This window comes from Podarcis erhardii (assembly GCF_964252035.2).
Source record: "Podarcis erhardii genome assembly, chromosome: 6".
Classification (NCBI taxonomy): Eukaryota; Metazoa; Chordata; class Lepidosauria; order Squamata; family Lacertidae; genus Podarcis; species Podarcis erhardii.
The window spans coordinates 41417292-41440420 of NC_138510.1; the positions used below are offsets into that span (position 1 = coordinate 41417292).

Below are 23129 nucleotides of genomic sequence, written 5' to 3' on the forward strand. Positions count from 1 at the left end.
CCCGGCCTTCCGACAATTCTTGGGCCAAGCAAGACTCGCGGGCGCATAACCATTAATTATGAAAGTATCGCGATAAGTGTCACAAATTCGTAGGGAGGGGCTGAATCTGATTCTCCTTTCCCTCCAAAAACGTAGTCCAGCCTTTCTTATCGAATCTGCTCTTTGGCCTGGAGCCTATTGTTTCCCATAAGAAAAATAAATACATATGAAAGCGAATTCTCTCGTGCACGAAAGGGGACTGGGCTGTTGAATTATAGGGTCGGAATCCAAGCAAGCTGCTGTCGAATCTGCCATTGTGAAACCCCGGCGGGTTTTTCTGGCTGTTGTTGGCTGTCCGCTCTCATATCAGCTTTAGCAAGGAGCTCCCCTCCACCGCCTTCACTCCTCCCGCTCGCAGGGAAGGAGGCGGGGCAGCGCTTCCGTGATCGTTCGAACAGGCCAATGGGGCGCGGCGACGCTGCGAGGCAGCCAACGAGAAGCGTAGGGAGGAGATGCCAGCCGAATAGGTTGCACCGCCCTCTCAGCTCGGCGCATCCCCTCTACTGGACGAAGTGCGACCATTTTGCAGGGGGGAGAGGCGAGTGGTGGCGATTGACGGCGCACAGGAGCCAGATCTGGGGTGCGGGGCGGCGGCCTGAGTCGCTGGACCCGGGGACTGACGGCCCCCGGGAGGGCGAGCGAGAACGGCGCCGACCGGGCTCGGTTCTTTCGTCTCCTTAGGCACCCGTGCCCGCCTCAGGGCCTCCGTTTAACCCGCCGAGATGTCTAGGCCCGTCAGGTGAGTCTCCTTCGCGAGCGGCGTGAGGCCTGCGGGGCTGGCTCTGGCGGCCCTCGCTCCCGCAGGCCACCCACGGCCCTTCGGCGGAGGAGCGAATGCCCCGGGCCTGGTCCCACGCGAGGGGAGGGGAGGCGGCCTGGAGTCGGGTATGGCGGGAGAGAGGGGAGGGGCGTGTGCAGGCATGCCGCGTGCTGCTGCTGCTGCTGCTGCTCGGCGGGGGGGGGGGGGCGGGAGGCTATCGCACGCCGCCGCTGCCGCCGCCCTGCAGGTCCCTTCCCTACAGGATGCAATGCTGCCCCTGAAGGTTAGCGCAAGCAAAGTCCACGTCTCTGCGGGGGAAGGAGGGGTGGCTGCGCCCGAGGCTTGCTTCGTGCACGTCGCCCGCGAAAGCGTGGACGGGAGGCATGCCGCTCACGCGCGCCGCTGGCTCCGGAGAGCCACTTGCGCGCTTCCTCCGGAGGAATCTGGTGACGGAGAGGCACGGCCCTTTGCGGCGCCTCCGGGTTCCGAGCTGCAACTTGCAGGGGCGACGTGCTTTTTTCTGTGTCTTTTTGTACAGTATGGCTAGCACATCGGCGGGGGGGGCGGGGGGCGGGAGCTCGCTCGCCAGAGGACAGGGTTCGTAGAGCCAAGGGAGTGCTCCCTAGTGGGGAGGCGGGCGTGTTTGCAATCAGTGCATTTCGTGAGGGGCTGGAAATGATGCTTCTTGCAGCAATGGCTTCATTTAAGTAGACCAGAAACGCCGTTTTTAGACGCCTGCCGCGCTTCTTTTGGACTGTAGCAAGCCTGGAAAATAAGAACTTGTGTGTTTAATTGTGTATTTGAATGTCAGTATCTGTGGCATTTATACCCCATTCTTCCCCCAAGGAGCTGAGTTTGGCATGCATGTGTGTCCCTATATTCTCACAACAACCCTGTGAGCTAGGTTGGATTAAAAGTGAATGACAGGCCTAGTGAGCATGATGGTTTACAGGGGACTGGAGCCCCATTCTCTCCACGGGATGCAATAATGCACGAGCAGGGCTGGCTCCAGGGTTTTGTGGACCCTTGGGCAGCAGGATATGAGTGGGGTACTTGTCCCCCTCAACCCTATATGATAGATACTTATAAAATTACTGCATTTTTTTTTGTCTAGTTATGCTTATGTGGTAGTTGTACCCAGTTACTTGGGGGCAAGGTCTACTGAATTGAATGGGACAGGCTTCTTTCTGAGTGGACACATGTTAGGCTGTTAGGTTGCAATCTTATACACACATTTCTGGGAGCAAGTCCCATTGAACTCAGTGGGGCTTACTTCTGAGTAGAAGCTTACACATTGTTAATATTGTCTAGTAAAGCTCTAGAAATCTTAGTGCAGTTTTCAAGCCATTTGGTGACTTCACAAATATTATCATATAATAAGGGTTTAAAATTCATGACATATGGATACTTGGGCCAAGTATTTTTTGTTTCTTTAAAAAGCATAATGTATCTGCTTGCAGGTAAGTAGTTTGCCACCCTGCTGTTGATGCTGCCCTCTTCTGCTTGCTTTCTGACATAGACACACACTGATGAATGGGTGCACACATCAGCAAGTGACTGGTCTAGTACTCAGTCTCTTTCAGGGCCTTGCTTCTGCAGTGCACTGCTTGAGGCATGTCTTCATACACAGCCTCTGGTGCCACTGTCTTGCTTCCATGAGGATGTGCCTCAGCAAAAGCAGCAGTCCGGCTACCATGCTTTCTGCCCCCTTTTCCTGAGGGAGAGTGTCAGGGGGCTGTCTCAGCTGTAGAGCACCACAATAGGCAGAGAAAGGGTCTGTCTTTGGTGTCCATACCTTTTGGCTTCACTACTAAGGCCAGCCAAAACCTGCTTACTTCCCAGATACCTCATAGGATTATTAGAGCCTATACTTTGATGCTGTATAGACATTGTCCAACATTGATGAACTGATTATGATTAACAGCACAGTCCTAACCATGTCTACTCAAATGTAAATCCTTTGGATTCAGTGAACCTTACTCCTGGGTAAGTGGGGTTAGAGTTGGAAGCCTGGGTCAGACTTTTGTGGGTTGATTTTCAGCTACAAAAATAAAGTGTATTTATTTAGTTATTAATTGGAATGATACAGGCAAGTGCTCACAAAGCTACTCCATGGATAACATTGCATCATGAGAATGTAACAAGATTTTGATTTGAGATTAGTATGCCTGACTGCCACTTATTTTGCAAATGGAGTGAACTGCATTGTAAAGTGTTTCAATTGCAAGTGTGAAAGTGCAAATAGCAGTGAGGATAAAGTGCACCCTTTGTGCATTTTTTAAGAAGTGAATTACTTAGCAAATCTCATTTTCTATCATGCTGAACGTAAGGAATATATAAATAGCTTTAGTCTAGGTTGAAAATAAAGTTTCCCTACAAAATCCTTCCATTCTACCATGTCAAATGCCTTTGCTGCATCCAAAAACACAAGTAGTCTTGGTGGTTTGCTTATATGTGCATTCTTGCTAAGGTTAATTACTTTTGTTATGCTTATATTAAGTTGTTTGCCATTTGTGATGTCAGTTTAAAATGGGTGGATGTAGCCAACATTTATTTTGTTTAATAAGTCAGGATCCTTCCCATGATCTTCTAGAACAGAGCGGTCCAACCTCTCAGGGTTGGAAGAGTACTTTGACACAGAACCTGCAGGCCACACACTGAATTAAATTTCCATATCATAAATTAAAGTATTTGTAACATAGTTAATGTTATTTAAATACACAATAGATTTAATATGTTTACTTATTAAACAAAATTTAGTACACAAACATGTATGTGCTTTCATTAACAATGGAGACATTGAGTCCCTGTCAGGATAATAGGCGGGATATAAATAATAATAAAAAATTTTTTTAGAAGTCTTCTAGTAAAAAAGATTGAAGCCTCTTGTGAAGCTAGTAAATAAATGCAGCCAAAGAAGAAGGTGTGGGGTGTTCAACGGCTGCCTCATCCTCACATGCCAGCTGGTTGCCACAGCGCTGCATAGACCAGCCTCCTGAGCAACATGGACCCCAGTATGATTTGCCCCTCCCTCATATTACAGCACTAAGCTCAGGATGAGCCCACAGTTGTGTCCCTGTCCTCCAGCACCCCCAGCATTGCCCACTCCCCCCCCCCCCCCAGCAGCACTCGGGTACTCTCCTGGCATCCATGGGTCCTGTTTCTAAACAAAACGCTGGAAGGCAGAGAAGGAGAACCTGTCCAAGTCAGGAGCACCTCTGGTTTGGGAGTGGTGAGCCCCCCCCCCCCCAGAGAAAGGAATATGGTTTGGATTGGCAGAAGGCAGCTACTGGCAGCAGTGCAGCAGATTCAGGGACTGCCTGCTCAATGTCCTGGGTTGGGGGAAGCAGGAGGCTAGGAGTTTCAAGTCCCGAAGGGGAAGGCAACAAGGCCATGGCAGAATATCTGCCCTGAGAGCCCTGCCACTGGGCATTAGCCTCCTGCCCTCTGGACCCAGCCATGTACAAGAAGAGCAGAGGGGCAGTTTGTAATACACAGTGGCACACCATAGCCAATCAACCCCCACTACCAAACATCTGGCCGCTGTCCAGTCACCTGGCATGCCTGTGGCTGGGGAAGTGGGGGACCAGGACTTCAGTGACCCTGCTGGTGCTGGTGCTGGTGCTGGTGCTGGTGCTGCTGGTAGTTGACTGAGGTGGGGGAGAGATCTCAGATGTTGGGATTCCCAACAGTCCTTTGGTGCTTAGCGAGTGCTGCTAAAAGGCCTCAAGGGTCGCATGCGAGTTGCATGTTGGACCACCCTGTTCTAGAATATAGATACTATTTTAGTGTGTATATTTTATACATTTGTAGCTGTTTGATTGTCTTGCCTGCTCCAAACTCATTAATTCTCCTGTAGTATGGGAAAGAAGTTGATCTGTGTTTGGAATATACACGCAAACCCTTAGAAACGAGCTAACATGTAAATGAGCAGAGAAGCTTGTTTTAATTTGTGCAAATATTCAGTTCAAGGATATAAAAATTAAGTCCATAATTGGAAGCTACTGCTTTTTCAGAAATTGATTTTTATTAGCAAAAGAAACTTCAGTATGATAGCACTGGTTAAATAACACATAGGTTTCTAGTTGCTAATTTAATCCTCAGTTACTGTTGTGGTGGAACTGATAAGACTTCTAAAGGTTCAGTACATATTTAATTCACTGTCCTTAATACATTGACCTGTTAGCCTGGAGCAGATACTAGTTTGTTTCTTACTTCAGAGGATTGGAAACAGTCTGAAAGAGGGGCAATCACTTGCAGTTTGTACACATCCCCCTGATCTTTCTGGTAAACATGCTTTTGTATTTTTGTTTTTGGCTAACTGAGTGTGAGAAAAGATTGTTTCATATTCCAATAATAACAGCTTTCATTTGTTACAATGTTGATTATTTTTCAGTTCCTCTCTTATTTAATATCTTTCCTATAGTTGTACTGGGAAAATTTAAATATGCTTGTGCAGCTTGGGGTACGTGCTGCTTCATTCTAACAGTGGGTATATTTGTAAGTATTGTTGATTGTACAAGCCTATAATGTGAACCTCAGGTGTGAACCTTATTGAATTCAATAGGATTTACTCCCAGGCAAGTGTGCAGGATTGAAGCCATAGGCTTTTAAAAGGAAATTTCATCAAGGCCAGCAGTACAGTTTTTGCAAAGAAACATGCAATATAGTTTATAGGTGGTATCAAATAGTGATCCACCATTGGTGGAAGGAATCCCATCAGCAGGTATTTCTCAATTCCCCTCATGTCATTCTGTAAAAGCATGCCTTTCCTAGCTCAGTAATAATTATGCAGATAGTAACTTTAACAGTTTATGTTAGGTTTGAACAGGCCCAATAAGTTTAAGAAATAAGCTGATGTGAGGTATGAACACACCAAATACACCAAATACATTAAATTATCTGGATCATTCTGATATTTATTTTGCTGTTTTCCTAGAATTGACTCCTCAGTTTTATTCCCAAATTAGCTTTGTTCATTGTAGTGATACAAAGCATAAAGAGTGCTTGGCAACATCATTGTAAGTGAAGTACAATAGTAATTTTGTTGAGGTCTTCTCAATTCACTTGAGTTAGTTAATTAATTTTTTAAGGCTTGCTTGATTTTCTGCAACAGGTGCCTACTGCTTAAAGCATACTCCAAAGTCTTGCATAATAAGGCTAGGTCAAGAGTGGGGAACTATTTGTCCTGTTGGGCCAAATCCTTATTGGTCCCCTACACTGTGGACCAACTTGACAGGTGGGTAGGACAATGCATCTGTCAAAAACATGTTCTCAAATGAATGGTAGGTGGGCTGTCATGGCCACTTGTCAAAGCCCTTTGCGCAGCACTTCCCAAGGGCTTGACAGCCAACTGGTGGCCAGTTGCTTGGAAACTGCAGCATAAGGAGCTTTCTACAGAAATTAGCTGTGTGATTTGAGTTTCCCATGGGAAACTCAGTTACCCAACTGATCCTGCAGGCTTGAACTCCAGCAGTCTTGAAGCTGATGGTCAGTGACTTCAGCTCTCCTTTTTTCAGGGATTAGTTGTGTGATCAAGTTCTCCACAGGGAACTAGGTTGCACAGCCAATCCAACTGCATTACCTGCCCTACACATGACATCAAGTGTGGGGCAAGTGGGTGTAGTATGCATATTTTAAACTTCATTTTCTTTACCATGTCCAGTTTTCATATTCATCAAATATTACCATTACAATTATATGATCAAGTACAGTAATACAGTCAACTCTCAACATGCTAGGATTATGTTCTGGGGATAGTACATAAAGCCGAAATCACATATAGTCCAAACATGCTCTCCCAAGGTGAGTGAAATGGTGGGTAGGATTGCCAGCTCCCCCCACCTTAATTTCAATGTTATATCAGCTAAGCATGTAAAGCTAAATTTGTGCAAGATAGATGTGCTTAAGTTGTGAATTGACTGCATACAATTAAATTGGGTGTCTCTGCATTTAGAGCATCCCTGCCAGATAAGAACATTTGCATCAGAAGATGCACATTTCCAACATCAAAGATTCTTTTCATTTAGTTTTAGAATGGTTAAGTATCAGCTGTATGCCACTTTTTTCTTAAAGTAGTACGCATCAATAGCTTGTTAATTTTTCAACATAGTCTATTTCTTATCAATATTTTTTAATTCCAAAATTCTCATTGATGTATTTTCTAGTTTCCTTTTCCAGAAATCTACTTAAACTATCTCGTATGAATAGGAAACTAGAAATTGTTTAAAGCTTCAGTAGACTAGAAAGCAAGAGATAGGTGGGAACCCCTGGGCGTTTAGAAAAACTGCTGTAAATCATTCTGAGCCCATGGAGTAGCAGGATATAAATAGATCACAGTGGAACCAATTTCCTCTCCATCCTTCAAAAGGGGAGGGAGACCCTGGATGGATGCTATGTGTGTGTGTGTGTGCGTGCGTGCGTGCGTGCGTGCGTGTGCTTGCACATGCACAATCACACACACACCCTCTCTTTCCCCCTCCCTTTCCCCTTTGCATTGCAGTCCAGGTTAGGGGCTGGCTGAGCAGCTTCCTATGTTACCAGTCCTCAACAACCATCCCCCAAACTAAGGCTATGGCCAGGTGATTAAGGTTTGAACTGTCAACAACTTAGGAGCTATGTGGGGAAGAGGAAAGCTGAGGCCTCATGTTGTCTAATCTGGAAGTATTGTGGGCACACTTAGCAGCATTGCAAAGCCTCTTCCACCGGCCATTTCCTATAACTTCAGTCATCTCTAAAAATGGGTGTATACAGTCATCAGTAGCAAAGGTTGCTGCCTGAAGTTTCTTGCTTCCTTCAGGAACCAAAGAGTATCCCGTCGGTGTCATTTGGATGCCTCTTTAAAGTGGTTTGACGGATTGAAATCTAGTCTAGGAAAGCAGTATATTGGTGAAGGAGTCTTTGTTATTAACATTAATTGTAGATGCTATAACATTTCAGTCTGCTTAAACTTCTGTATTTCTGCCCTTCTAGGAACAGAAAAGTGGTGGACTACTCACAGTTTCAGGAGTCAGATGATGCAGGTAACTTTAAATCTGTTGACAGTCTTTGGCAGCTACTTAAAGTGGTGGGCACTGCATGGTTTAAAGAGGGTGCTTCTAAGCTGTGTAGTTTTATTCAGCCAAACAGTAAGCATAATGTTTTAGCAAGGGGTGATGCAGATGGGCTATCTTGAATAGGTATTTGAGAGTTGCTAGTTTGGTCAACACGTTGTTTTAGCATGTGGCTTTTTAATTTCCATTCCTCTGAGGCTCTCTTCCTTCTTGGAGTACTGCAAGTGAATTATATTAATGTTTCTGGAACCTCTACAGGATTTTTTTCTTCCTTTCTTGGAAAGCACACATGCTGTTACTGTCTGATGAATGAAGCTGCTATGGTGGTAATTAATGAAAACAAAATATGGTGCTATCCTATGTTGTTTCTAATTTTGTTTTGTTGGCTATTCAGTTATAACTTGTGCAAGATCTTCACCAATCAAGAAACAACAAGAACTTACCAAGGCATTTAAAGCCAACCAGCTGTTTGTGTGTCTGTCGAGCTCTTAACTATTGTAGTTTGGCTTATGAATTAGGTTTGTATCCAATGCTAATCCTGCTCACAGTAGACCCATGGAAATTAATGAACGTAAATTATTCATGTCCATTAACTCCAGTGGATTTACTCTGACTAGGACTAGCATTGGATACAACCCTTAACCATTTACCATCTTTATTTTTTTAATAAACCAAAAACATACCCCAATAAAATCCATCATGACAGGCAGACTGTGGCAGTAGGCATAAGTGCAGTATTGTTGTGAAACCTGTATTTCAGTTTCTACCTTCCTTTTTATTGATTGATATGCTTTATGCACCATCACTCAACAGGTTTCTAGGGCAGCTCTCAGTATTGCAGCCAAATATTAAGTATTGTATATTGTTCCTCCTCCAGGAAACTTTATATGAACTGAGTGTGCCTTAGAGCACACCACATCCAGGGATCCACTGTGGCTTCAAGTTGCAGTGGATTGGGAGCAGTGGGCAAAATACTGTGGTGCGTCCATCATCATTCTTCACATGAAACCCTGATAATTTGAGAAATCCTTATTGTATGACACTACTGTTCACCTATGTATAAAAGCGGTTGTAAAAACAATTGACAACTGCTCACTGCTATTTGGATATAAACCAGATAGTCTGCTGTGGTCTGCCAGACAGAGAAATTGAGACGTTAAGGAGATCTGTATTCAAAGGGACATCTCCTAATCCTTTCATAAGTGCATACTTCTTTCTGTTGAACAAATCTTGATGATCCTGTTGGCTATGTCTTTGAGCCTTTATCTGACTTCTAAAAAAGCAAGATTTAGCTTTCAGGCTAAATCTGACTGACCAGAAACTCAAGGGTATGCTCCCATTTCCAGATTTATACCCTACATCCTGGCAGTGCCTTCGAAGAAATGTACAACAAAACTGCCATGTTATTTTACTGGGGCTTTTAAATATTCTCTTGAGTGTTAATTTCCTCTAAGTATGAGTTTATTTTAAAAACCTCATAAATTGCTATTTAATAGGCATTACTTGCATTCCATATCCAAACTAATTAACATACAGCCAACTTAAAATGAACCATAATAGTTGCAGAGAATCATCAAATCCAATCTAAAAGACTACTAGGTTTTCAGCACTCCCAATTTTCAGTTGTTTCATGGCATTTTAGCAGGATGCTGTGCTTAGTGCTAATCTTTCATGGTTATACCATTTAATTATACTATATGGCAAACCTGTAATCATCCACAACACCTGTTTTATCCCACTTACAATTTAGATGAAGAATATGGCAGAGATTCAGCCCCTCCAGCCAAGAAAATTCGTTCATCACCAAGGGAAGCAAAAAATAAGAGGCGGTCTGGAAAGAATTCTCAGGAGGATAGGTAAGCAAGATCCCTACTACTTAAGTTTGTTATATAGGTGGCTTTAACTTGAGGACCTATACACTTTTCCAACTTAGTTTGGATGACTAGGGAAAAGGATTTTTTATATATACACAGAAAATGACAAATATAGTGCCCTATACTGTGTGTTTCAATAAAAGCACTTCAGCTTTTTTCAAATAAATTGTGGTTCTCTTATTCTGGACTTCGATTTTTTATAAGCTGGTAGAGTAGTAGGGGATTGTTGCAAACTTCAAAGATAAATACCATTGCTATGCAGATTTTATAGTTAAAATTTGTATTGTTTCCTTCAGAATTCTCCCTCCTTGCAACTTGGGAAGCACAAGAGTTGCTTCAGCAATTAAGCAAAATTGCTTGTTGTCTGAAAGCTATATTTAGAATGATGCAGTATAAAAGTACTTTAGTAGATATCTATTTATTCCTGGAGTAGATAATAAACTGAATAGAATTAATAAATTCAGTCAGGTCTTTTTGTTCAGATGAAACAACCTAGCTGCTTTCCTCCTTTACCTCAGAATGCACTAATAATAAAATAATCTTCATGGTTGTACTTGAATTAGATCTACTAATTTTCCTTTTCACAGTGAAGACTCAGAAAAAGATATGAAGACAAAGAGAGATGATTCTCACTCAGCGGGTAAGTTATGCATCTTGCTATATAGATAACCAGGTGGAGTTCTTTTCCCTGCCATTGCTTCTCTCAGAAATGTTGACTGTGTTCTTCTCTAAATTGTCTGTAACAGTATCAAATGCACTTTCCTTTGTTCTGCGCTTGCTCACTGGTCTTTAGCATTAAAGCCTGGAATAGTCTACCATTTCTGATTGTGCTTCCCTGCAGTAGAAGGCTAAGAATAACTTTTATCACCATTTTTTCCTCAGATGAAGATTTTGGTAGTGAGGATGACTTAGGAGCAGATGATGGCAAAGCTGATAGTGACTATGAGAGTTCTCAAAAGAACAAAAAAGGGAAAAAAGTGAAACCTGACAAGAACAAAAGAGCAACTTCCAAATCCAGGAAAAGGGCTGCAGGTAAAGGCTGTGTAAATCAAGTAACTCACTATGACCTGGTTTGCAAGTCACATTCAGCCATAGTTAAAATCATGGTTCGGTGGGAATGAGCATTGTGCTGGGTGCACGCTACTGAAATCATGGGCACTTCACTTTTCTTCTCTCCTCTCCTCTCCTCTCCTGCTTCTGCCATGTTTCCGGGAAACAAGCTGTGCTGTGGCTTGTTGTATTGGCTCGTGGTTTGTTCCTCTCCAAAGAAACCATGAACAGAAGCCAAGGTTTGTTCTTGGTTTACCATTTATGGTGTGTTTGGAGAAAAACCAGGGACGCATGATTCACATGACATAACTAGCGAGCCCATAGTTTGTTTCCTAGTAGAAGCAAGGGAGGAACAAAGTGTCTGTGTTTTCAGCAGTGTGCAGAAGTGCCCTGCACATTCACATTAAGCCAGGGATGGAGAACCTCAGGTGCTGGGGACAAATGTGGCCCTCCAAGCTTCTTTATCTAGCCCTCAAGACACTCTCTAGGCCAAAATCTGTCCCCAGGCTACAGCCCTCATTGGTTCTACTCTACTTTCTTGAGTGTATTTACCTGGCTGGAATATGTCCTTGAACTGTGATGAGGCTTCTTGCTTCCATGTTAGAGGATGAAGAGGTATGGAAGAAGGAATAGAAACCTCTGGCTTTTGCTTGCCTGAAATGTAACCCACTATAAGAGGAATATCCATTTCTCCACTCACTTTTGCCTTTAATCTCCACCCATCACTGGCATTTGACCCATTCCAATGTGACCTCAAGCTAAAGATGTCCCCCACCTGTGTATGAAGCAGTAGGTAATGATAATGTGCAACCTGGCCTTCAGCTTCCTGCAATATATTTGTATCTATTGATTCGGTTAATGCCTATCAGTGCAAACTTAGCCATGTCTGCTGATAAGTAAGTCAGAGTAAATTCAGCAGGGCTTATTCCCAGATAAGTGGTGTTAGGATTGTAGCCTGAATACATGTCATCACCTGCATAACATCTTACATAGACAATTTCATGTAATGCTGTTTCAGAAAACTGAGGGAGGACCCATTTCTTACTTAATTTAGCCAACTTGGCATATCTAAGCAACCATACATATTAGGTGTGTGAATGGAAGACTGGTCAAGTTATACTTAAACTTGTTGAAGAATAAATATTCCACATTCTGCTTCCTCACTGGACTTGCTTCAAAGCTTTTTGTAGCCTGTGCTGCTTAGCACAGTCCCTTCAGCCAAAGGATGTACATGAAAACATTCATCAGTTTTGAATAAACATACATAAATTTATTTGTTAACACAATAGATGGATAATTTAGAGATTTTTACATTTTTATAATATGCAGAGAACAATATATGTTAACAAACCAGAAAGAGGAACTGAGGGAAGTTGTAGGGGGGAGGGAGGGGGGTATACGGGGGCAGGAGGGGGAAAATTGGGGAGGAAATACAGTTATTGAAATAATTTGTTATGTGAATATAGTTAATTTTTTAAAAAACCACACAAAAACAACATTCATCAGTAACTGTTCTTAGGCCACAATACAAACCCACATCTGCTATGCTGGGGAAGGCTTCCCCCTCTGAGCTCAAAAAGACCTCTGATCACAGAGTTCTGGCAAAGTCACTCTTCCAGGGGTGAGCTCCCTGTTCTGCCTGCTGAAGTGCCCACAAAAATCTCCAGAACAGAATGCTTTTTTGAGGGTGGGATCCTGAGCCAGCCCCACCACTATCACTTGGCAGCCTCAGGCCCAATCAGCTGTTCAACTCGTGTCTTGCTGCCTGGTGAGGGTTGGGATTGTTCTACCCCGGGCCAGCCAGCCAAAGACATTTTGGCACCTGAGGTGAACCACAAAATGTCAGCCCCCTCCCTGCCAGGGAAGAAGGAATGAGTGAAGATCTACATCAGGTATAACAAGTAAATGAAGATCTACATGGGGATCTGCTGCCCCTGTGGATCCAGCTGCCTGGCATGGTCGCATCACTTTGCCTCATGGGTGAGCTGGCCCTGGCTCTATCCATACTTTTCTGTCCTCATTTGATTAGCATCCTGGTTCTGATTTTGGTTATACCTCCCTTTTTAAAAGAAAGAATCAATGTTTATCCACAAAGCTTTGCTACCTTTTCTCAGATGAGAGAGCCAGAGAAAGGAAATGAACAGTATGTTATGTAAAAACTAGCTCTGCTTCTACTGAGTTCCATTTCCAGTGTAGAGAGCAGCAGGTTAGCCAGTGCTGGGTGTTCTATTATTTACCATTACAGATGGGTATTTTGCATGGAGGCAACTTCAGAATGATTGAAAATTAGAAGCTTTCAGATAAGTTTGGTGTTCAGCAAATCTGAATTATGTCATGAATAGATAAGCCTTTATTTCCCCCTAGTTTCTTCCCTACCCCAGTTGGAAATGTGTGCTGTACTGTCCATCTTCAGTGTTCTTTGGTGACTTTATAACAGAGGACAGTGAGGATGAGAAAGAAGATCAGAAAAATGTGCGCCAGCAGCGACAGGCAGCATCCAAAGCTGCTTCCAAGCAGCGAGAAATGCTCATGGATGATGTGGGCAGTGAGGAAGAAGACCAGGAAGAGGAGGAGGCATCGTTTCAGGAAAGTAAGTGGCACCGAACGGCACACACAAATGTAGAATAGGAGTGGGTTCGACAAATTACATCCATGCTTGATCTATCCAGGCTAAGCTGCCAAGGTAGGCAAACTTGACATTTCTGCTTCTTGAGTATTGAATGCACTTCATTGTTAATGTACTTAGTGTCCAGCTTGGCTGTTGACAACAAAGAGGGAAGGGAAAACAATGCTGTCCCTCAAGTTCAGGGTCCAAATCTTTTAGGACATGTGGAGAGCTATTAGTCAATATTTCTATTAGTAAGATACAAACTTGCCATATTCGTCACTGTTTTATCTTCAGCACTGGACAACAAACTGAACAGGCCACTTTGATTACAAATACCATCCTATCTGGCTTCAGGAGACAGTAAAGGGCCTCAAATCCCCTTGTGTACATGGTTAGCAATTAAAAATCAATATGTGGTAAAATGCCTGCACCTCAGATTTTGCTTTCTTGCTTGTCTGTTGTGCAAATTGACATACCCTTGCTCTAAATGATGAAAAGTGGGGACCCGTTTGATATTTGCTGTGAATGTGTGCAAATAAACAAGAGAAACCCAGTGAGCTGATGAACTAGAATCATGGACATCTGGATTCAAAACCTGGAAGTCTGTTATAGGAAGCAGTAAGCTACTGCTATTCCATATATAATAAGTTACTGGTGTTTGCTTCCGAGGGCACTTCTACAGCTTGCTACAAGATGGAAGACCATATTGAACAAGAGAACAGACATAGGCTGGGAAGGGAATTCATATAGAACCTACAGCAGCTGGCATAGGAAATGGTCAGGATGAGCCTCCATGTAATTGCTCTTGAGGGAAGGAGAAATATGCCTATGCCACTGCTGTTTTAAATAATTGTGCTGCTTGTCACCAGTCATAAAGCAGATTTACATGAGGAAATACTGAGGCGCAGAAGTCCTGATTTCTTCAAGTTCTAGCAAGTATGTTACAGGATATAGAAGCCAAGAATGCTGACTTCTATCCCTTGATCAACCTACCAGACTTTCTCCCCCATTCTGTCTCTCTTCCAAGTGAACAAGGACAGCCCTTCTTAGAGACATTTCATTCCTCTCTCTCTGCACAGAAGAGTCTGGCAGCGATGAAGACTTCCTTGTGGAAGATGATGATGATAGTGACTATGGCAGTTCAAAAAAGAAGAACAAAAAAGTGGCTAAGAAATCCAAACCAGAAAGGAAAGAAAAGAAAATGCCTAAACCAAGGCTAAAGGCTACAGGTGAGCTCAGCTTGCTTCCCCTTTGCACCTGTTAGGAATAACATAATGGAAATTTGCTTGCAAGTGCTTATGTTTTCTCAGCTCTTCATCTCTTGTGCTTGAAAGAATAGGAAGCAATCAATTTTCAACTAGCAATTTATCCCTATTAACATACATGGCAGTCTGTATAATGTGGTAGAGCTGATTACTGGAAAGTTCTTGTATGGATTGCTCCTGATTTCAAAGAAGCTAGTGGCTGTATCAGGATGGGATTCTATGACTTCTTGGTTACCAGTATTGTGTTCAGACCACTTGCCAGTGCTGATTAAAACAGGTGATGTTAGTGCCTACCAATCCTAATGAATTCCCTTTGTTCCATTAGGCGTGAAAATAATATGGTGAATCTTAGCACAGTTCCAGGTGTACCCAAAGCTACATACATCCTGAAAGCATAAATACTCATTTGGTTAAACCTTGTCTTAAGAAAAGTGTAAGCACAGTGTGGGTGGAATTTTTTTTGGAGGCTTGGATTAAATTATTTAAACAATTACTTGGATAACGGGTATGCCCAACTGTTATGTTCCTTTAAATATCAAATGTATCATGATTCTGGGAGAAAGGAAGAGATGGTGCTCCTAACCTTTAGCTGCTATACTGAAGGAGAATTTTAGAATAAATGCATTCACACTGGCTGTGTTTTCAGCCTAAAATCAGTTACAACACTTGAAATGCTGTGCATTATTTAGGAGTATGTACAACCATGTAATTGCCACATGCCCAGCTTACATTACACTAACCCTGTGATGCCTTCGTATTTTAGTGAAATTCATTCTGTTTCAAATTTGCTTTTATCATAACTGGCTGCTTACCCTTGGAGAAGAGAAAGATGGTGAGCATCAGTTCTAAGAAAGTTTTAATGGCACCTTTAAGAAGGATGTGGGAGAGGGTGCCTCATTGCTGGCATATTTTATTGCTGACACAATAGCAGGCTCTCATAAGTCTTTTAAAAATAATAATTAAAAAAAATATGGTTCTTATTAGGAGGAATTGGGCATTGTCCTGAGCACACCAAGCCCAAGGAAGACAAACAGCCAGTAGCTTAATTCTTTACTGACAGCATGCACTAGAGTAGCTCCTAAGGTGCACCAAACACACACACACACACACACACACACACTTATGGCAACTGAATAACTTGTAGTGCTTCTCCGGGCTTGTGCTCTGAGCTGGACTGTTGCGTCCACATGACCCTGCCTCCACCCACACTTAAGTTGCCTTCCCTGACAGGGTACACACAAACAAGCTGTGACTTCTACACTGAAATCACCGCTGTGCCTGTCTCTTCAAACCCGTCCTGGTCCTGGGAGACAACAGGGATGGGGACGGAGGGGATTCTACCAGCCTGCTCCTCTCAACAGTTTCTTCCTCTGCTCCTGACGCATCCTGACCCCTTCCACTGTCTCTGACTGTTCAGACATTTGGTCCAGACCAAGCTCCTACCTCACAGGTGGCACAAACCCCATAAATCACTGACCCCACCCCCTGGATCAGCCTCAGGGGGCCTCTGTCACACACTTCTCGGGGCCCTGGCAAGCATTATCTTGTAGGAATTTAAGTTATGTTCAATAGTACTAATATGTTTTCATTCCTACATTCCTCTGTCACAAGAGACAAGGGCCCTGCAGGACTTGACATCTTTCCGCAGGGCCTACAAGACAGAGCTGTTCCACCAGGCCTTTGGTCAGGGCGCAGCCTGACTCCCTCCTTTGGCAATCTTTACAAAACTTTAGTTTATGGTTGCCATCAATTTTGATTTTAATTAATTTTTATAATGTTTTTATAATGTTGCACTGTTTTAGTGTTGTTAGCCGCCCTGAGCCCGGCTTCGGCTGGGGAGGGGCAGGATATAAATAAAATTTATTATTATTATTATTACCAGATTGAAAAGTTAAGAAAGGAAAAACATATTTTAAAATGTGCTCAGAAGCTGATTTTTTTTATATATAAAAAAAGCACTAATTGTAAGATTCTTTGTTACATTTTGATGCTTTTCTTCCTTCAGTTACACCTAGTCCAGTGAAGGGCAAAGGGAAGGGAGGCCGTCCCACAGCTTCAAAGACATCAAAAGAAAAGACCCCATCCCCAAAAGATGATGACGAAGAGCCTGAAAGTCCTCCAGGAAAGAAGAAATCAGTTAGTCCTCCTCCAGACAAATCTGGGGATGAAGGGTCTGAAGATGAAGTCCCCTCTGGTGAAGATTAAATGGTGGTGTGGGAGAGAAACTTTTTTTGAGAGAGCGAGAGAGAGTAAGGAAAAGAGAATATACTTAGGGGGTAGAACATGGTTTTGGTTGTGGCTTGACTCATGGGCTGTGAATGCCACCTTTACTTTAGCTGTTTTAATAGTACAGTACTTTCTTCTTTTTTTAAGAGAACCTTTACACAATAATGATTTGACGTCACAGTCTCTACTGGCCATTCCGTTCTCCCCAACCAAATTTGAAAGCCATTTAGATTTAAATTAACAGCATACTAAAGATATATTTTTGAAGGCTTACTGCAGTTGTAAAGCAATAAGGATGAGGCTGATACTTGGAAATCATAGTTAACTAATGGTATAGGTTTTCCAAAGCTGCAGAAATTCTTCTAAGGCAACTGTTGCTTAATTGAATCCAAAACAAATATATTATTGCACATTGCATTTCCTTTGACATAATTAGTATATGAATTAGTTTGAAATCCATCATGGGTTTTAAGTTCCAATACTCTGAATGTTTGGGGTTCCACAGTCTTGTTTTAATGACCATTTGGTCTGTTCTATTTTTCAGTCTTCTGAAAGACCCTACCTGTTCATGCCGTAAATACTATTGCTGCTTATTGATAAGGATAGGATTCCAGTTGGCAGAACTGCATTCATTTTTTTCCTGATTCTCATTCGTTTTGAAATGTCCATCTTGTTATGTTGCTTTGAAGCTTTGCATAAAATTTAAAGCTTGGTTTCAGGGAGATTTTTGGAAGCTGGAACAACTATTTTGAAAAGTTGGGATGGGAGCCTGAGAGAGGTATTCTTTAGAAACGTTGAAGTGACTTTATATATTGGCACAGTGTCTTTTTCAATCCAAGAGTCATGGCTTAAGTACTCCTTTCCCTGAGATCCTCAAAAGTCAGACTACACATCTTCCACCAACAAGGGGTTTAATTTATCCTGAACCATCATTTCCTTGCTTAGTTTAGTTTCCCCTGCTTTCTGCTTTCTTCATTGCTAGATCTTACTTATTCTCTAGTTAGCAGAGGTTATATACCTAGGATAAGTGAGGAACAGAGTGTGAACCGGAAGACATGATGTATCAGAAATAGTGCATCTCAAAATCAGGATATCTTTCCAGTGCGCAAAATAAGTTTTCACTGATGTATCAGTATTGCCAATTTAGACACAAGACAGACTTTGCTTTTCAGTCCCAGGTAAAGAAACTGCAGTATTAAGAGTGAGTTGGAGTGCCATCTGCTTTACATCTTCCATTTTGTACAGTTGCAATAACACTTTCAACCATAATCTCTTTGCAAATTGATTTTGAGTATCAGTGTTCTGAAGCCAGATCCTTTGTCATCTGTGCTAAGATGGTTAAAAGTATAGAGAATGCTATTCACAAGCATCCTCTTCAAGGACAAGGTCTGCTTGACTAGTATTGTAAGGCCATGCAAAGAATATAAAAGCAGTGAAATACCATGTAGGTTCTTTCTCTCACACATGCATACACACACATGGCATAGGTATGTGCTTTTAAACCTTGGCTTATTCAGACTTCTGCTATTTATAATAGCTCTACTTGTGTCTACATGACTTCCACTTTACATCTGCTTTGGGGTTTAGTGAAAGAACACATATTCCTCCTGGGTTGGAGTAACAGTTTTGATGTTAGCATATGTGTTTTTTAACAATAACTAGAGAGCAAAAATATCTTGAGATCCTCCGTGGACAGAAGCCAGTCCAGCTTGACTCACATTTGCCAATTTAGCCAAAGCTTAATTGGCTGTGTGATCTGGGTACTACGGGCATGAAGACTGTATTGCTTCTTTCAGAGTGTTGAGTTCAAAGTGGTAAACTTATCCTATACTGCAAATGAAGCACTTGGTGACCTAGTCTATTTGGCTACTCCAAATGTACACATTTTTGAGAGCTTAGCTCTAGCCATTATGATCAGCCAACTGCTTATTGCTGTCTGAATATGTTTCTGCTGCTGATTCACTTATTTTGAAAAATGTGTGTCTTTTTTTCTTGGCATCCTTTAACACATTCAACAGTGTATAGGATGCATAAGAAAGTCATCAAGACTCCTGTTTTTTCTTCTTCGTTTATTTGAACCCATTACCCCCTTGAATTTTTAAAAACAGTTCTGTGTATCAGATATTGTACATGATGGAGAGCAGGCTATTTTATGTTGAATATGTGAAAACCCAAACTATTTGCTATGATTTTCCTGGGTTCTGCATATGTCTCCCTGGAAGCAAATATTTAGAATATTGTGAGTGAAAACATTTAACTGCTTTCTCTCACCATTCTTTATAGTCCAGAGATGGAAAGAAAGTGTTTCCCTCTTGCAGTCCATGTAACACTAGCAAAATAATGTCAATATTTTAAACTTGTAATTCTAGTTTGCAAAATCAGTTTTCTTTGCCTCTGTGTATATGGCTTCTGAGTGCAGTATTCTAGGGATGTGATAGCCGTATCAGTTCACTAGGTTGTCCCTTGGAACAAGTATTGCCAGAGAAACAAATTGGTATACTTCAGTGTGTGTTACTGCACATCGATTGCTTCCTGGGAGTGGCAGGTTATTTAATAAGATTTACTACAAATTTGCTGAAAAACCAAAAGCAAATATTCTCAGTGTATCGTAAGTTTTAGCTTTGCAAGAAACTGTGAAAGCAGTAAGGCTATAAACAGAATTTTAGTAGGGGTTTGAAAGGGTTTTTGCAGCTTACCTTGGGGACTTGACGAGATAGTGGTTGCCATGGTGCTGAAGAAACAGCCTGCACACCTTAAAGGTGAATATCCAAGTATACTCTAGGATGGCTTTTACTTTTCAATCTAATGTTTTAGGGCAAATCAAAAAAACTTAAATCAAGGGGCTTAGTGCTCAGTTTAATCTAACGTACGAATCGTGTATAAATATATTGGGAGAGATGGGGAAATGTATATACATTCAGGTGGTCTGTAAACCCTTCTGGAATTGTTAGTAGGGAAGATGTGATGCAGATACTGAATATACTAAATTGTGATATGCCTGCACCAAGTACGGAAACGTTTAATTATGTGGATTGAAAATACTTTTTAAAACTTAATTTTAAAGCATGACTCCCAAGTACAACAAACAGCTAAACTAAGGAGTGGAGGTGGGGCAGGACAAGAGCTATAACATGCTGGAAGCTTATGAGCTGTAGAAATTGGTGCTTTTGCTTTATGTAATTTTTCTGTGGAGTGTTTATTTTTTAAAAACAAATCATAATGTTGGCACATTGTTTTATAAAATAAAAGGAAATTGATTCCTATGATTTTAGCTATTTGGAAAGTTACATTAGTGCTTCGTGGAGGAATTTGACTGTTTCCCCCCTTCCCTCCAAATATTCATTGAATAGGCTCTGTGTGGGCCTTGGGTCCACCTGTTACTGAAACCCAACAACCCTTCCCTCTTCTCTTCCCCCTCCTCTTCGGGTTGCATTTGGAACAAACAACTTGTGGAATCTTGGGCCCAAATGGAAACTGCATAGCAAATCTCCTCTTGGGCATGGGGTATACTTGTAATAATTTAAGGACCCATAATTCACTAAGCTGACAGTTGCCATTGGTATTCCTCCTTTCCCCCCATTCTCATTTCAGTTTGCTTCACTGGGTAGCTCACACTTGGTTTTTCTTCATGAAACCTTTCTATCCCTTGAAGCAGAGGTTTTGCCTTTCAAGTCTATTAAAGCATTCACTATATGCTGTGTTGACCACTGTTGAGAGTACCTGTTGCCCCACCTGCCCCACCTGTACAAAACTGTAGAAAATGGAATGGTTCCATCAGTTTGAGCATGCTTGGTGTGACTGCAAGATACCATTGTGCATATGCTTTGTATATCTGGGGAGGGATTTTTTATAGGGGTTTGGGGCAAAACAATACGCAAACTTGCTTTAAGCCACAATAACATGAAAACCCCTTCAAGTATCTTGTGTGAATGGGAGTGGGTGTGCGTGTAAGCGTGCATGCGTGGGTGTCCGTCTGACAACTTAATGTGTGTTAGAAATTTGTGAACTTTACTTTTCCCGCAGAAACAGTTATTACAAAAGTTGTATATAAGAGAATTACATAATTTGTTTACCAGGAACATGTCACAGTAAAACCCTGAACTATTCTCAAATGTAAAGAGGTAAAAAGAAAGACTCCAAGTGGGGCAGCTGCCCTTGGCATCAGCTACAGGTTGATGAAATGGAATGCAGTGGATATTTGTCTTGGGTGTTCACTACCCTGTTGAGTTCTTGGTCTCCCCTGGATTTTTTTCATGGCCTTGAAAGACAGGCTGCTGACTCAAATATGGCACTTCAACTGGTCAGTTATCTGAAGGAATATTGCTAGACAGGATGCCACAGTCACCAGTCCTATTAATAGCCAATAGGGTTGTCATTCCCTTGACAATGAAATCTGCAGCATGGTACTAGAAGTTCAGTTTGAATGTAACATTAATGCTTTATTTAAAAAATGCATTTTTTTAAAGAAAGGGGGGTTGAAGTGAACATGACGTTGTTGACCATGTTCGTGAATTATAGATGCAACATGCATTGGTAGAATTGTGTGATGGTCTTTTGTGCTACTTAATTTTACATATTCCAGTCTCTGTATGTACTTGCAATTAAAAAAAAATTAACAAACCTTGCTTTGCTTTTTATTGAAGGGTTCCCAGGACTGCATATCTGCTCCTGAGCTCTGTTTTAAGTATGTGTATCCTTGGCTTGTATTTTGTATTAAAAGAGAACATGGAAAAGAACCCTTTATTGTTCAGCATGTTGGATTTGTGTCCCCCTCAGTTTTTTCTCTCTTTTTTTGGGAATATATTAAGCAACTTATTCTTCTGTATCTTTTTTTCTTTTGTAAACTTCTTGGTTTTGTTTAAAAATGGCTTTATAAAAGGGCTTTTATAACCCATAAATATGCCTTCTGTGGTTTTTCCACTCTTTATTGTATAATGCCTAGCATCAGTTCTGCATTTGCTTTTTTAAAAATCATTAATAGTCTGCAAGTAAACCTAGAAATTCTGTGTTAAGACCACTTATCTTCTGTCCCGAGGATTCATGTTCAGGGTGCAGCTATTCTTTAACAGCGTAATGCTAATGATATCCACTCTGAAGTAAGTCCTTTTTAATTCAGTGGGGCGTACTCCCAGGTAAGTGGGGTTAGGACTGCAGTCTAAGTCTCTAATGTATATAACTACTTCAGCAGTGTATTCCTACACACACTTTACTCAGAAGCTTTGTTCAGTGGGTCTTACTCCCTGCTTTGTTAGTGTGTTTATGATTGCATCCTGAGGGTGAAATACCGTATTTTTTGCTCTATAAGACTCACTTTTCCCCTCCTAAAAAGTAAGGGGAAATGTGTGTGCGTCTTATGGAGCGAATGCAGGCTGCGTAGCTATCCCAGAAGCCAGAACAGCAAGAGGGATTTCTGAGATTCAGAATATTTTTTTTCTTGTTTTCTTCCTCCAAAAACTAGGTGCCTCTTGTGGTCTGCTGCGTTTTATAGAGCGAAAAATATGGTAATTTGAGATACCTTTGAAATTACAACCATATGCAAATCGCAGTGATTTATCCTGCATAGTTATGGCACTGCTGTGAATTTGAAAAACAGTTTTCAGTAGATATGCAGGACAAAATGGATACTACATCCAATCTTGTACACAAGCAGAAGTCTACACAAGCAGAACAATGTTGGCTACAAACTAAAAACATAGTATGTCATCCTTAGAACTTTATAGTAGTGCTAGCAAAGCAAATGAGTACAGTGGTGCCCCGCAAGACGAACGCCTCGCAAGACGGAAAACCCGCTAGACGAAAGGGTTTTCCGTTTTGGAGGCGCTTCACAAGACGAATTTCCCTATGGGCTTGCTTCGCAAGACGACAGCCCATAGGGAAATCTCCGGGACAGTGGGGAAGCGCAGCTCGTCTTCCCCGCTGTCCTCGGACCTCCTCCGAAGCCTGGCGGCGGGGCGGGGACACCTCCTCCCGCCGCCGGGCTTCGGAAGGATGCCCCGATGCCGGGCGGCGAGGCGGGAACACCTCCCCCCGCCGCCCGGCATCGGAACGATGTCCCGAAGCCGAGCGGCGGGGCGGGAAAGTCTCCCCCCGCCGTCCAGCATCGGAACGATGTCCCGAAGCCGAGCGGCGGGGCGGGAACGCCTCCCCCCGCCGCCCGGCTTCGGGGCGGGAAAGCCTCCCCCCGCTGCCTGGCTTCGGGGCGGGAAAGCCTCCCCCCGCCGCCCGGCTTCGGGGCAGGAACGCCTCCCCCCGCCG

At 42.5% G+C, this 23129-nt stretch overlaps 1 protein-coding gene across 2 annotated transcripts; it reads left to right on the plus strand.

The window, feature by feature from the left end:
- Nucleotides 1-524: 524 nt before the first annotated feature.
- Nucleotides 525-21772, plus strand: NUCKS1 (nuclear casein kinase and cyclin dependent kinase substrate 1). Of its 2 annotated transcripts, XM_081866720.1 has the most exons (8): nt 526-778; nt 7772-7821; nt 9602-9707; nt 10313-10365; nt 10608-10757; nt 13213-13365; nt 14463-14612; nt 16654-21772. In XM_081866720.1, exons 1-8 carry the CDS (start codon nt 762-764, stop codon nt 16851-16853), a joined length of 879 nt encoding a protein of 292 aa, XP_081722846.1. In that variant the 5' UTR covers nt 526-761; the 3' UTR covers nt 16854-21772. The 2 variants fall into 2 exon arrangements, with proteins under 2 accessions (XP_081722847.1, XP_081722846.1); XM_081866721.1 differs by lacking the exon at nt 14463-14612 and having other exon boundaries at nt 525-778.
- The last annotated feature ends 1357 nt before the right edge of the window (nt 21773-23129 follow it).

Coding starts and splice junctions, on each gene's coding strand:
- NUCKS1 (XM_081866720.1), top strand. Junction 9,708..10,312: donor AAGAATTCTCAGGAGGATAG/GTAAGCAAGATC, acceptor TCCTTTTCACAG/TGAAGACTCAGAAAAAGATA. Junction 13,366..14,462: donor GGAGGCATCGTTTCAGGAAA/GTAAGTGGCACC, acceptor CTCTCTGCACAG/AAGAGTCTGGCAGCGATGAA.